The following is a 13,404-nucleotide window of genomic DNA, read 5'->3' on the forward strand; positions in this document are numbered from 1 at the left end:
CTTCAGATTTAGGAAAATGCTAAGACACTGAAGCAGAAATTAGACTTACACAGGTTGGTTGAGTTCAATCACAATTCTTGTTAAGAAAGCTGTTTTCAGGAAAGTACAATACAGCCCTGGGCCTTTCGTGCGACCATGCTCAAGAGCAGAAAGTCTCCATTCAGAAAAGGCAACGTTCAAGGTTCTTTGTTCAGCTTATATTCAAGATTCAAGATTCAAGATTCAAGAGTTTTTATTCGCCATGTTTGAGCGTGCCAAACAAGGAATTTGACTTCGGTAAAACACACCCTCTGTTCAACATATAGGTGACTAACAACACTCAGGACATGTGAATAATGGCAAAAACAGTGTAGACAAATTCAAAAGGTGTGAAGAGCAGGATGTTATTGCACAGTAATGCCTCTGAGACTCTATGAGTGGTGTGAGTTCATCAGAGCAACAGCCTGGGGGAAGAAGCTGTCTCGGTGTCTGCTGGTTTTGGCGTACCGAGCTCTATAACGCCGTCCGGAGGGGAGTAGTTCAAACAGACTGCAACCTGGGTGAGAAGGGTCTGTAGAGATGTTCCTTGCACGTTTCCTGGTCCTGGACAGGTACAAGTCTTGGATAGAAGGGAGGTTGATTCCAATGATCTTTTCTGCAGTCCTGATCGTCCGTTGCAGTCTGTGCTTGTCTTGTTTGGAGGCTGATCCAAACCAGACAGTGATGGAGGTGCAGAGGACAGACTGGATGATGGCAGTGTAGAAGGTCTTCAGAAGCTCTCGTGGCAGGTTGAACTTCTTGAGCTGTCTCAGGAAGTACAGCCTCTGCTGGGCCTTCTTCCGGACAGAGTCTATGTGGCCGGTCCATTTCAGGTCCCGAGAGATTGTGGTTCCCAGGAACTTGAAGGTGTCTGTGGAGAGAATAGTATTACTGCGGATAGTGAGGGGTAAAAGTGGTGAAGGGTCTCGCCTGAATCCACTGTCATCTCCACGGTCTTGAGCGGGTTCAGCTCCAGATGGTTTTGGTTGCACCAGTGGACCAGCCGCTCCACCTCCTGTCTGTACGCAGTCTCATCACCGTCCTGGATCAGTCCGATGAGAGTGGTGTCGTCTGCATACTTCAGGAGCTTCACAGGAGAGTCATCTGAGGAGAAATCATTGGTGTAGAGAGAGAAGAGCAGTGGGGAGAGGACGCACCCCTGAGGGGCTCCAGTATTGGTGGTCCGGGTGTCAGATGTGACGCCCCCCAGCCTCACACGCTGTCTCCTGTTGGTCAGGAAGCTGGTGATCCACTGACAGGTGGGGGCAGGCACCGCAAGCTGGATGAGCTTCTGTTGGAGGATGTCAGGAGCGATGGTGTTGAACGCCGAGCTGAAGTCCACGAACAGGATCCTGGCGTACGTTCCTGGAGTGTCCAGGTGGTGCAGGATGTAGTGCAGTCCCATGTTGACCGCATCATCCACTGACCTGTTTGCCCGGTAGGCAAACTGGAGGGGGTCAAGCAGGGGGCCCGTGACCTCCTTCAGGTGGTTCAGCACTAACCTCTCGAAAGATTTCATGACCACAGATGTCAGTGCGACGGGTCTATAGTCATTCAAACCTGTGATGGCGGGCTTCTTGGCCACTGGAACGATGGTGGAGCTCTTGAAGCACGAGGGCACCTCACACACATGCCAGTGTGGGCCGAGTTTGATGGGTGATGAGTCAGGGGGTGTGGCAAGTTCGCAGGAGATTTTGATTCCATGGGAGTGGGTGCTGGTTCGGTGAGAGCTGGTTCCGTGGGGGTGGGTGCTTATTATGGGCGATTCGGTGTGTGTGGGGGCTGTTATTTTCCATCCCGTCTTTCGGCCTTGGCCGGGTTCTTGGTTTTTTTTTCCTCCTGCCGCCTGTTAGGGTAGTGTTCACTCTAACTTATTTTGCAAGAACCACACTGGAGACAAGTTAGTCGTTTCAGACACCTGCAGGCGGAGAGTTCACTCGTCGCTGTGCTTACAGCGATGGTCGAATGAAGTCTGAAGTCAGGCCTCATCAGGTGCATATTTATTGAGAAGAAACACAGTGGGGTTGAAAGTGGGGGTGTGAGAACCCAGGATGGGGTGAAGACGCTCCCCTGCTGATCAAAGCATAGCAGGGGGCCTTTTACGACTTTGTGGAAACAAAGCAACTTTGATTGCTTCCTCTGCAGCTAGTCAATCAGGTGAAAAGATCTTAGCACTTTGGTCTACTACTTTTGGTAAGACAGGACAAGCTAGGTAAATTATTACAGGTTACATTCCAACATAATCATACGATGAAGATATTCTGCAAACCCTAACACCGCCCTTCCTCTGGTACCTCTACCGGTTTTATCTCCAAGTGTCCTTCCTGTAAACCATTCTTGCACATACATCCACTTCGCCCACTGTCGCACACCGCCTATTCATCATTCTTTCAATTTTGTCATTTTGTACAGAATTATGTGAGCTTTTGGCTGTGATATCATCAATTTATTAATGTTCCCTGACTATGCAAAGTTTGTACTCACCACTTACCATGTTTTTGTTTGTTCGTTCTTTTGATACTCCATGTACTTGCTTACGTCATCATATTCTTAGTTTAATCATGCTTTCAACCATATCTTTTCTTTGTTAGGCAAAATATTTCCCTCTGTCCAGAACGTTCAGTAGTAATCGAAAACTGGCGTCTAGCATTAGTCAAAACACAAGATACAATCAAGTACTGAACATTTTTAGACGACTTTGGCAGTGTCCGTGATTTAGAAAATCATCAGGCATGCATCAAACAGTTCCTTAAGGGTCATTAAGCTATTCAGGCAATATATCAAAAAACATTTGTTATTTCAAAGTGCTCAGAAATATATATCAGATCATAAAGTTATAAAAACCTTTGTCATTACCACCTATCAAAAATGTCTAGTTATGTCTTCTTTATTGATTTGGTGTGTAGGTATAATTATATGCTTAAAATATTTCTTTTATTGCTTTAATATGTGAATATACTTATCTGCTTATGTACTTTATTCAATGAGGTTTGAGCATATCTGTTTTGGTAGCTAGGCAGGACATTTTGTATTTCGAAGCCATTCCTTCAATACCAAATGGTCAGGTGATGCGTTCCCGCTTTTCCCGGACAGTATAAAACCTTCTGACCTGGAGAATGGGTGTTGTTATTTCATCTGCTGCCGTGCCTCGTGTACTGGCCGCCATTAAACAACCCAAGATCTTGCCAATAAAGAACCAACTGTTAATGCACATCTTTGTTTTCCTTGCTCGACAATGGACATCTCAAACAACACGCAGCACTATACAGACACCATGTCATTTGTGTCATAACATATGACACAAATGACCCCCCCTCCAAAGAAATGACCCCCAACCCCCCCAAATAAAAAGGTGTCCTCTTTTTCAGAAACCCAAATCTGGTCACCCCACTCCATCCCCAGCAGATTTTTTTTCCCCCTCCCTTTGACAAAGATCGTGGCAATGCTATTGAGCGTCAATCATTTGTCACTTTTGGCTATTCTCAGCCAGGCCCAGTCTTGTTGGGTGAAAACTTATTTAGCTCTTTGCCACCTCCCATCTCCATGCTAAGCTAGGCTAGCAGCACGGCCGCCATATTGGTGGCACGTTTGGACGGATGTGATCAGGAGACATGTAACACTAACACTGCAGTCATAACAAAAGTTGACACTAAGCCAATCAATCACATGTGACACTCTGAGACTGCAGTCATCCCAAAAGTTAACGCCAAGCCAATCAAGATATAACATGCAGTCAAAATACTTGGACTATTTGTTGCTTTCATATCATTGCCATGAACAACTGGGTCGTCCGAGTGAGCAAGCTTTCCAGAAATCTGTCATTTCCACGCACATTATACTACAAAGAGATATTTTCCGTTTTTTGTCTTTCTTTTTTTTAGAAACGACAACCAAGGCGTGACGGATGAGTTGAAGTCTGGCGACATTCAAATTTTGTGAAACTGCAAATTTTGTGCGCGTGTCCTATCTGTCACAGCAACAATGTCAATATTTTCCCGGGCGGTCGCAGCAAGTGCTAGTCGTCTTCCTCGGACGTGATGGCGATGGTCGCGTTGTCGTGGCAATGGGTGGCGAGCGCCTCCAGGAGCTTGTGGCATAAGCACTGGCAAAAGCCGTAGAGGACCAGCAGAAGCAGCGTGGACGGGACCAGGCTGACCAGAAGCACGCCCGGCCACATGTGAGCCATCATCAGCAGGTAGATGCCCACCGGAAGCGAGCTGAAATACACCTGAATGTGCGCACGCACACGCACACACACGCACACACACACACACACATGTAGGCCATAAGTACCGGTGCACAGAAAACACTTTAGTGTGCAATTAAGTCAAACTACAGACCAAATACAACACAAAGTCAAAATTTGACTCAGGTTTTTGCACTCAGACCTGACCAATGAATTGCTTCATTGTTTTATTGTCACCGACTGCTGTCACCGTTCTTTTGCCTACATTAACACTAATGACTAATGATGACATTTGTGGAAATCTAAAGAAATTGCAAATTATTTGGTAATCGGTCCAAAATCTCAGATGGGTCAGGCTCAGATGTTCGTGTGGCCGCACTGCTGTGACGGTACGCCGGGCGACTGACCAGACACAGTGCCCCCAGCAGGCAGTGGGGCAAAGGGCCAGATGTCCAAGAGTCACATTTGTGGGCAGGAAGGTCGCAGGCCAGCGAGTCCCGTTGCCGGTACAAAGTGACCGCCGTGGCGTTGAGCGCGCTCAGGGAGTCCGAAGCTGGCGACTCGGCCGGCAGCTCCATGATGGTGATCACCAGGCAGTCCGAATGGCGGGGCGCCTGCTCTGTGCCTGTACACGCCAGACGTAGATTGGATTGCGATGGCCGATGACTCGTATGTATGTGAAGGCGGACGATGTCACCTGTGAGTGAGTCGGGGCAGAGCACAACTTCTCCTCCTCGCCGAGCTCGTTCGCCACACGACAGTACTGCCAGGATGTGGCGGTCGTCCTCCATCAGCCACACCTCCGCGCAGGGCAAACAAGTGCCAAGGAGAACAGGGAGGAAAAGGAAAGACGGGATGAAAAGGAAGACACGGGAAGGAGGAGGAAAGGAAACGGAGAAAAGAAGGATGCTAGAAGAACAGGAAGAAGGAAGAAAAGGGAAGAGGAGGAGCGGGCGTCACCTCTTCTTGCCGGAGGCGAGTCTGGTGACGGCAGAAGGGACAAGTGAGGATGTACGGGGACGACTCGCCTGAATGACAACACCAAACATTTTCACGTGAGACTTAAACATCTGACTTTTTTTCACTTTGCTACTCATCTCGTTGTCTTTTAGCATAGCAATTGCTAGCCTGTTAGCATCCATTTGGCTGTCAGATGATGTTACATGGTTCTCCCCGGGCCCGCGTGGGTTTTCTCCGGGCACTCCGGTTTCCTCCCGCATCCCAAAAACATGCTTGGTAGGCCGATTGAAGACTCCAAATTGTCCCTAGGTGTGAGTGCGAGTGCAAATGGTTGTTTGTCTCTGTGTGCCCTGCGATCGGCTGGCAACCGGTTCAGGGTGTCCCCCGCCTACTGCCCGTTGACGGCTGGGATAGGCTCCAGCACTCCCGCGACCCCCGTGGGGACTAAGCGGTTCAGAAAATGGATGGATGGATGGATGATGTTACATGATCATCACTTGTCTTAAGTCGGTTCTATAGGAAAGCGAGTGTAGCAAGGGTTGACCGCCTTTGACGAATTCTCTTGGAAGTAGGACATGAATCCAGCGGCGGATGGGCGGGGTTCCTCTGCTGTCCAGGCGCCATCGCGAGCGCCGACTTCCATCTACAAGTTTGATTTCCTTTCCTTCCATTGCCACCATTTGCTCGGCCGGCCCCAACTTGTGTATTTGGAAATGAGAATCCACCACGAAATCAGCCGGGGAGAGCAAAGGCTGGACTCTCTCTCCTTCGGATGCTGCCCCCGTGACTTCCGTTAACACCCCATCCCCACTCCCCGGTCCAAGATCATTGGTCGGTTTTGTTTGAGAGGCTGAAAAGGCACAATTCAATAATTTTCTCCAAACAATTCAACAAAGAGCAAAGTAGCTGTCGCTTGCTAGGCTGATGGGCGAGTGGTCGATAACTTGTGATGTGATGAGATCATGAACTCGACTCACCCACGTCCAGCATTCTCTTGAGACACTTGGCGCACAGGCGGTGCAGACACGCCAGAACTTTGGGCTCGCGGCTGCCAGCGTCGAAGCAATTGTAGCAGATTTTACACTCTAGCTCGTCCGGCGGTGACTCGGCCAACCTCGCCATCGGCGGGCGGTTGGCCCGCACGCTAGCACTGACGGCTGACCTCGCCTGGTCCTGCTGCTCCCGGCTCAACTCTGTCTTTTTGGCGCGCCGGGTCATCCTGTGGGTTGTCTGAGGCAGAAGGGGGTGAAGGAATGGGGTCGAAATACAAAAAGTCCTGCCTAGCTACAAAAACAGATATGCTCGAACTTCATTGAATGAAGTACATAAGCAGAAAAGTATATTCACATATTAAATCAATAAAAGAAACATTTTAAGCATATAATTATACCTACACACCAAATCAATAAAGAAGACATAACTAGACATTTTTAATAGGTGGTAATGACAAAGGTTTTTATAACTTCTGATATATATTTCTGAGCACTGTGAAATAACAAATGTTTTTTGATATATTGCCTAAATAGCTTAATGACCCTTAAGGAACTGTGTAATGCATGCCTGATGTTTTTTCTCTAAATCATGGACACGGCCAGAGTCGTCTTGACCGTTCAGTACTTGATTATATCTTGTGTTTTGACTAAACGTCATATGTCGCCTAAATGCGAGACGCCAGCTTTTCGATTACTACTGAACGCTCTCCACAGAGGGAAATATTTTGCCTAACAAAGAAGAGATACGGTTGGAAGCATGATTAAACTAAGAATGTAATGATGTAAGCAAAGACATGGAGTATCAAAAGAACAAACTTTGCATAGTCAGGGAACATTAATAAATTGAGGATGTCACAGCCAAAAACTCACATAATTCCGTACAAAATGACAAAATTGAAAGAATGACGAATGGATGAGGTGCGACAGTGTAAGAATGGAGCAGAATGTTTACAGGAAGGTCACTTGGAGATAAAACCAGCAGGTGCCAGAGGGAGACAGCCAAGGACTCGGCCAAAGATGATCACCAAGGCCGAAAGACAGGGTGGAAGACGGCAGCCCCCACACACACACCGAATCGTCCATAACCAGCACCCACTCCCATGGAATCAAACTCTACTGCGAATTTGCCCCACCCCAAAGACTCATCACCCATCAAACTCGGCCCACACCGGCATGAGCAACTGAATATAAGCAGACCAAAGAACCTTGAACGTTGCCTTTTCTGAATGGAGACTTTCTGCTCTTGAAAGGCCCAGCGCTGTATTGTACTTTCCTGAAAACAGAGCTTTCTTAACAAGAATTGTGATTGAACTCAACCAACCTGTGTAAGTCTAATTTCTGCTTCAGTGTCTTAGCATTTTCCTAAATCTGAAGAAATCAAACAAGCACGCAGTGAGTAAATTGGATAACAGGTGATTGGCAATGGCTTTTGCCGTGAGGCGCAGATAGCGCGCTCCCTAAATTGTGGACGAAATCCAACAGGGGCAATGTTGCTTCCCGGCGATGGCATCCAAGGTCTAGTCCCATGGAAATCTGCAAGACATCGGCAGCAGTGGCGCATGAGCATCCTTGCGTGTGTGCATCACATTGGGCCACCTGGCCTCACATAACAACACACACACCGGCAGGCGCATTGAAGGGGACAGCGCTCATTGCTCTGGCAATAGCTCCAGCTTGAGCGGCGCATGAGCTCTTTGTTATGGTAACAGCTCCAGCTTGAGTGGCAGACGAGGCAATGGACAACAACAATCCATTCATGGTTTGTTGAACTGGCATTGGAACGCAATTTCCTGGTGAATGTTATGGCACAAACCACTCACAGAATCATCATCATTTCTGTCAATGTCAAATCATGTTCAGTCTTGAAAATGGGATGAAAATGAAACAAGTCTGTTTGAATCTGATATGCTAGTCAATGAAAAAATAATCATTGTGTATGAATGGAATATAAATAAAATAACGTGGCTGCACAGCGTTCAACGTGTTCCCTCACGTTCACGTCTACCAGACATGAGCTGTTACGTCGTCAGCGACCGAGCCGAGTGGTCCAACTAGCGCGATGTGTGGGTCGCTGATAGTGGAGCGGTTCACTCGCCTGTCTTGTGTGCAGGCACCATGAGTTCGGTTCATGTGGTTGTATGTGACATAAAGAGAAAAAAAAAGTTTAAAAAAACAAACAAACAAACAGCGTGATGTGTTGCGTGTTCATTGCTCAGGAGATATGTGAGCACACCCTCCCCCCAAAAAACCTTGGTGTCCCTCTCAAAGTGCGTGTGCGCCGTCGTTCACTCAACGCTCCACAAGAAAAGATCACAGCGACGTTAACGTGCGGCGGGAACAACAGGCCGCGCATCTCGGGACAACGCGGCAAGTTCGCGCGCTCACCTGATGCCCGTGCACGGTCGACTTGTTGACAGCTGTCAGCCAATCACTTCTGAATGCAAGTCCGTAATCAATCCCTCGCCGGTGTCGTCCGGTACGCCAGCGCTGTGGCGTGCGTTCGCTCGTGCCCGCGTTCGTTGCGGTGACTCACTGCGGCGGTGGCGGCAGCGCGCGCGGAATCCCGAGTTACCATGACAATTGGCCCACAGGGGGAGGGATTACGACACCGTCAAATCATCAAAACGTGACCACACAAGAACGTTTGTCCTGCGGTGATGACGTTATCTTCCTGAAACGGAGCCACTTTGCGTTTGTTGTTTTATGATCATTTTGCAAAAAGAAAAATAATAAATGGATAAATAATAACGGCATTTATTATTTTTCTTTAACATCAAGGTAAGGATCACAAGTCAAATGCATTTTCACAACATCCTGGAACTAAACAAAGGTAAGGATCACAGGTTAAAGGTGTGTTGTCATCCTTATTTTATAATAATCCGACGAGGCGTGATTACTCAGTTTGCATGTTTACTTAACAGCACAGGTGTTGTGCTTGATTTGGTTCCCCCGTGAGATTTTGTTCCCCCTGCCGCGGGAGCCAAATTACAGGGGGGGAACAAATCCTCACAGCTGCCCGGTGAGGATATGTCCCCCCCCCCCCCCCCCCCCCTTATTTTGAGAACGGTGAGTGCTGGACTTCATTAATTACAACAGACATCGCTGGCCAGTAATATCTCAGAGAGATGCTGTGTCTTGTTTTATTTTGCCCGGTGTGTGCCCCTGCCGGGCTGGCATGAAATCTCTTAAAAATTTCATTTGCCTCTTCAGCACCACAGACAACCTTCACTTGGACTGCCTGGTCTGTGCCTTTTTGGCGGCAATAATACAGCTCCCCTCCTGAGTAGAAGTAAAAATAAAACGTTGAATTAGCACCATACTTGTGGTAATTCATTAAGTGCTCACTCAATACACCTAATTGGAAATTTGCTACTTGGACAAAAAAAAAAACATTAGTTTCATAATATATCAAATGTTCACTCAATGGGTCTACAACCAAATATGTTACTTTAGTTTGATAATTTATCAAATATTTACTCGATAGATCCACAAATAGTTACTTGAAATAAAAAACAGCTTGAGCTGCACTCAACAAATTCAACAATTTCCTTCATAGTGAGGTGTGTTATATATATTGCTTCCAACATTTTGCAAGTCAATTATTTGTCTTATAGAGTAATTACTCTAAAACTTAAGTTTCTGACGTTAGTGTAGAAATGAGCAGGTTCTGCAATGTGAATTTTTGGTGCGTCTCTGGATCTAATTTGCTTGATTTATGTACGATGTGTATCTTACCCTCAACGTCGTAAAAAGAAGCTATTCTTCTCAATACGTACTTCTCCTTCTTCGTAATACCATTTGGGTATTCTTGTTTTGTTTTGTAGGCAATAATTTTTTGGTAAATAGTTGGGTCCATTGTGCGGCAGCGTATTGTTGTCAGAAAACAATGGCGAAATGACGCGAAGTGCGCACTTACAAGGTGGGGTAAAATGGGTGCTTTGGTGACAAGTTTGAATTCATGACAATATTGTTTGACCAACAAAGGAAAGAAAACATTATTATCTATTTGTTTATTTATTTATTTAACATCCAATATTGTATAGTTATCAGTGCACAAATCATTTATTTACATATACACCGTTTTAAATGGGGGGGAACGGGGGAACAAATGTTCCCCCCCTGTAATTTGGCCTAGGAATGAGGGAACCTGTTCAAATAAATACAGAAATTAAATGCTAAATATTTGAAGCTTGCTTGAAGACAATCTTGCTTTTTTTTATTAAAATTTGTATTTTTTCATTTTATTTTATTATTATTTAAAAAAAATAAATTTTTTTTTTTTCTTAATAAAGTTTAAAGTTATAATTTTTGATGTATGTTATATGATTAAGAAACAAAGTTGTTTGACCAAAATAAGGCCAAAGAAATTGATAAAGTGCAGTAATAACGGTATCACTGCACAAATCATCAGAAAAAAAAACAGCTGGAGTCCAGCACTCACCGTTTTCAAAATAAGGGGGGGAACATATTCTCACAGGGCACCCGTGAGGATATGTTCCCCCCCTGTAATTTGGCCTAGGAATGAGGGAACCTGTTCAAATTTTCCACACAACCTGAACAGACCCCCAGGAAGACAGAAAAAAAACAGCTGCAGTCCAGCACTCACCGTTCTCAAAATAAGGGGGGGGAACATATCCTCACGGGGCAGCTGTGAGGATTTGTTCCCCCCCTGTAATTTGGCCTAGGAATGAGGGAACCTGTTCAAATTTTCCACACAACCTGAACAGACCCCCAGGAAGACAGAAAAAAACAGCTCGAGTCCAGCACTCACCGTTTTCAAAATAAGGGGGGGGAACATATCCTCACGGGGCAGCTGTGAGGATTTGTTCCCCCCCTGTAATTTGGCCTAGGAATGAGGGAACCTGTTCAAATTTTCCACACAACCTGAACAGACCCCCACAGAAAAAAAACAGCTGGAGTCCAGCACTCACCATTTTCAAAATAAGGGGGGGGAACATATCCTCACGGGGCAGCTGTGAGGATTTGTTCCCCCCCTGTAATTTGGCCTAGGAATGAGGGAACCTGTTCAAATTTGGCACACAACCTGAAAGGACCCCCAGGAAGACAGAAAAAAAACAGCTGGAGTCCAGCACTCACCGTTCTCAAAATAAGGGGGGGGAACATATTCTCACAGGGCACCCGTGAGGATTTGTTCCCCCCCCTGTAATTTGGCCTAGGAATGAGGGAACCTGTTCAAATTTTCCACACAACCTGAAAGGACCCCCAGGAAGACAGAAAAAAAACAGCTGGAGTCCAGCACTCACCGTTCTCAAAATAAGGGGGGGGAACATATTCTCACAGGGCACCCGTGAGGATTTGTTCCCCCCCTGTAACTTGGCCTAGGAATGAGGGAACCTGTTCAAATTTTCCACACAACCTGAACAGACCCCCAGGAAGACAGAAAAAAAACTGCTGGAGTCCAGCACTCACCGTTTTCAAAATAAGGGGGGGGAACATATCCTCACGGGGCAGCTGTGAGGATTTGTTCCCCCACTGTAATTTGGCCTAGGAATGAGGGAACCTGTTCAATTTTTCCACACAACCTGAACAGACCCCCAGGAAGACAGAAAAAAAACAGCTGGAGTCCAGCACTCACCGTTCTCAAAATAAGGGGGGGGAACATATCCTCATGGGGCAGCTGTGAGGATTTGTTTCCCCCCTGTAATTTGGCCTAGGAATGAGGGAACCTGTTCAAATTTTCCACACAACCTGAACAGACCCCCAGGAAGATAGAAAAAAAGCCAGTCGATGTCCAGGACTCACCGTTCTCAAAATGGGAGGGGGGCACAAATTCTCACGGCTTGACATTTTTTATAGAGTTCCTGTTACAATTTATATCCCCCCTCCCCACCATCTGTCACTTTGCTTGGGACAAAAGGAGCCTTCAGAACTGAAATCTCTTCTCAATTATTCATTCAAATCAATTCACTCAAATCATTCTCGTTATGAAAGATTTGATCACAAAACGTGTGTGGCTTTTTCTTAAATGAACACGTTTGACATTGCTATAGTGTCAGCTTTTAATTATATTGCGCTGTCATTTTAAAGCAAATTAATAAATGCAACAATATTAATTTGCTTTGAAAATACCTGAGTAATAAAATGGATGGATGGATGGATGGATGAATGATGATCACAATTAAGTATAAAGTCTCCTTTGTAATATATACTCCTTGTAGCCTGTACCCAAAAAGAGGAGTTTCTTTGCATCGAGGTTTATGCAAAGAGCTCACGTAATTATATTGTTGCGTTTTGGTGAAGTGAGTGAGTGTTCCGTCTGTACGATAGGGATGGGCGGATCGATACCAAAATATCGATATATCGATCCAGGCTGCTCATTTTTGAGTATCGATCTCCCTAGCTAAAATATCGATACTTACAATTATTTAATTATATTTTTCCTCATTTTTTTCTGCTCCAATTTGACGACTTGCACTCATGCTAGCACTACTTTTCCTTCCGCCTGCTGCACCGGCGTGTCCTGCTCTGCTCTGCTCCCGCCCCCTTTTCTCACAAGCCAAGCCCTCCTCCTCCGCCCCCCCTTTCCAATCCAAACACAAACAAGCATGGCCACGGCGGCGGCCCAGTCCGAACGCAAGAGAAGTCTGGTTTGGGGATATTATATTTTACTTAATAACAACGAGGCAAAATGTGAAATATGTCACAAAACAATTAAATATTGTGGCAACACCACAAACTTGACAAAACATTTAAGCAAAATTCACCCCACGGTTCATGAAGAGCTGCAGTTGAAACGTGCCGCAGACACTAAGGCAGCGACGGAAAACCCTGCAGCCACACCGAGGCTAAGGTACCAAAGTACCTTAGAAGCAGCGTTTCAGAAAGGCAAGACATATCCAGGTAACAGGTGCTAACCAAAAATCGTAAGCATTTGTGGTTGATGTGCTATTTGAAGCAATAATTACTGCGCTTTAGTCAGTCATTTATAAATAAAGTTTTCCCCTTTTCAATTTGTGGTCGAACGCCATACGTTTTATTTGTAACTCCACTTCCTATAAACAACACTAAAGTATTACAATATTAAATGTAAGTATCCAGTGGCTTTACAAATTGATAGTTTTGCTGCTCATGACGATTAAGCCCTGCATCTCTGTTGGTACCATGTCTCTTTTTACATTATACTAAAAGACAAAACTTTTTCCCAACAACAGAGAGAGAGAGAAAAAAGTAAAGAATAGCTCCTTTTAATTAAAGTTATACTATTAATATGCATCTTCCATTAATGTT

At 45.7% G+C, this 13,404-nt stretch overlaps 1 protein-coding gene across 2 annotated transcripts; it reads right to left on the bottom strand.

The window, feature by feature from the left end:
* Positions 1–3,433: 3,433 nt before the first annotated feature.
* Positions 3,434–8,745, bottom strand: LOC119123447 (E3 ubiquitin-protein ligase RNF182). Of its 2 annotated transcripts, XM_037252613.1 has the most exons (7): positions 8,542–8,740; positions 7,642–7,689; positions 6,142–6,410; positions 5,165–5,232; positions 4,902–5,004; positions 4,612–4,829; positions 3,434–4,246 (listed from the first exon to the last, which is right to left on the bottom strand). In XM_037252613.1, the coding sequence occupies exons 3-7, from the start codon at positions 6,380–6,382 to the stop codon at positions 4,034–4,036; spliced, it is 843 nt and encodes a 280-aa protein (XP_037108508.1). In that variant the 5' UTR covers positions 6,383–6,410; positions 7,642–7,689; positions 8,542–8,740; the 3' UTR covers positions 3,434–4,033. The 2 variants fall into 2 exon arrangements, with proteins under 2 accessions (XP_037108508.1, XP_037108507.1); XM_037252612.1 differs by having other exon boundaries at positions 4,612–5,004; positions 8,542–8,745.
* Between the last annotated feature and the right edge of the window lie 4,659 nt (positions 8,746–13,404).

Source organism: Syngnathus acus, chromosome 5 (assembly GCF_901709675.1).
Source record: "Syngnathus acus chromosome 5, fSynAcu1.2, whole genome shotgun sequence".
Taxonomy (NCBI): Eukaryota; Metazoa; Chordata; class Actinopteri; order Syngnathiformes; family Syngnathidae; genus Syngnathus; species Syngnathus acus.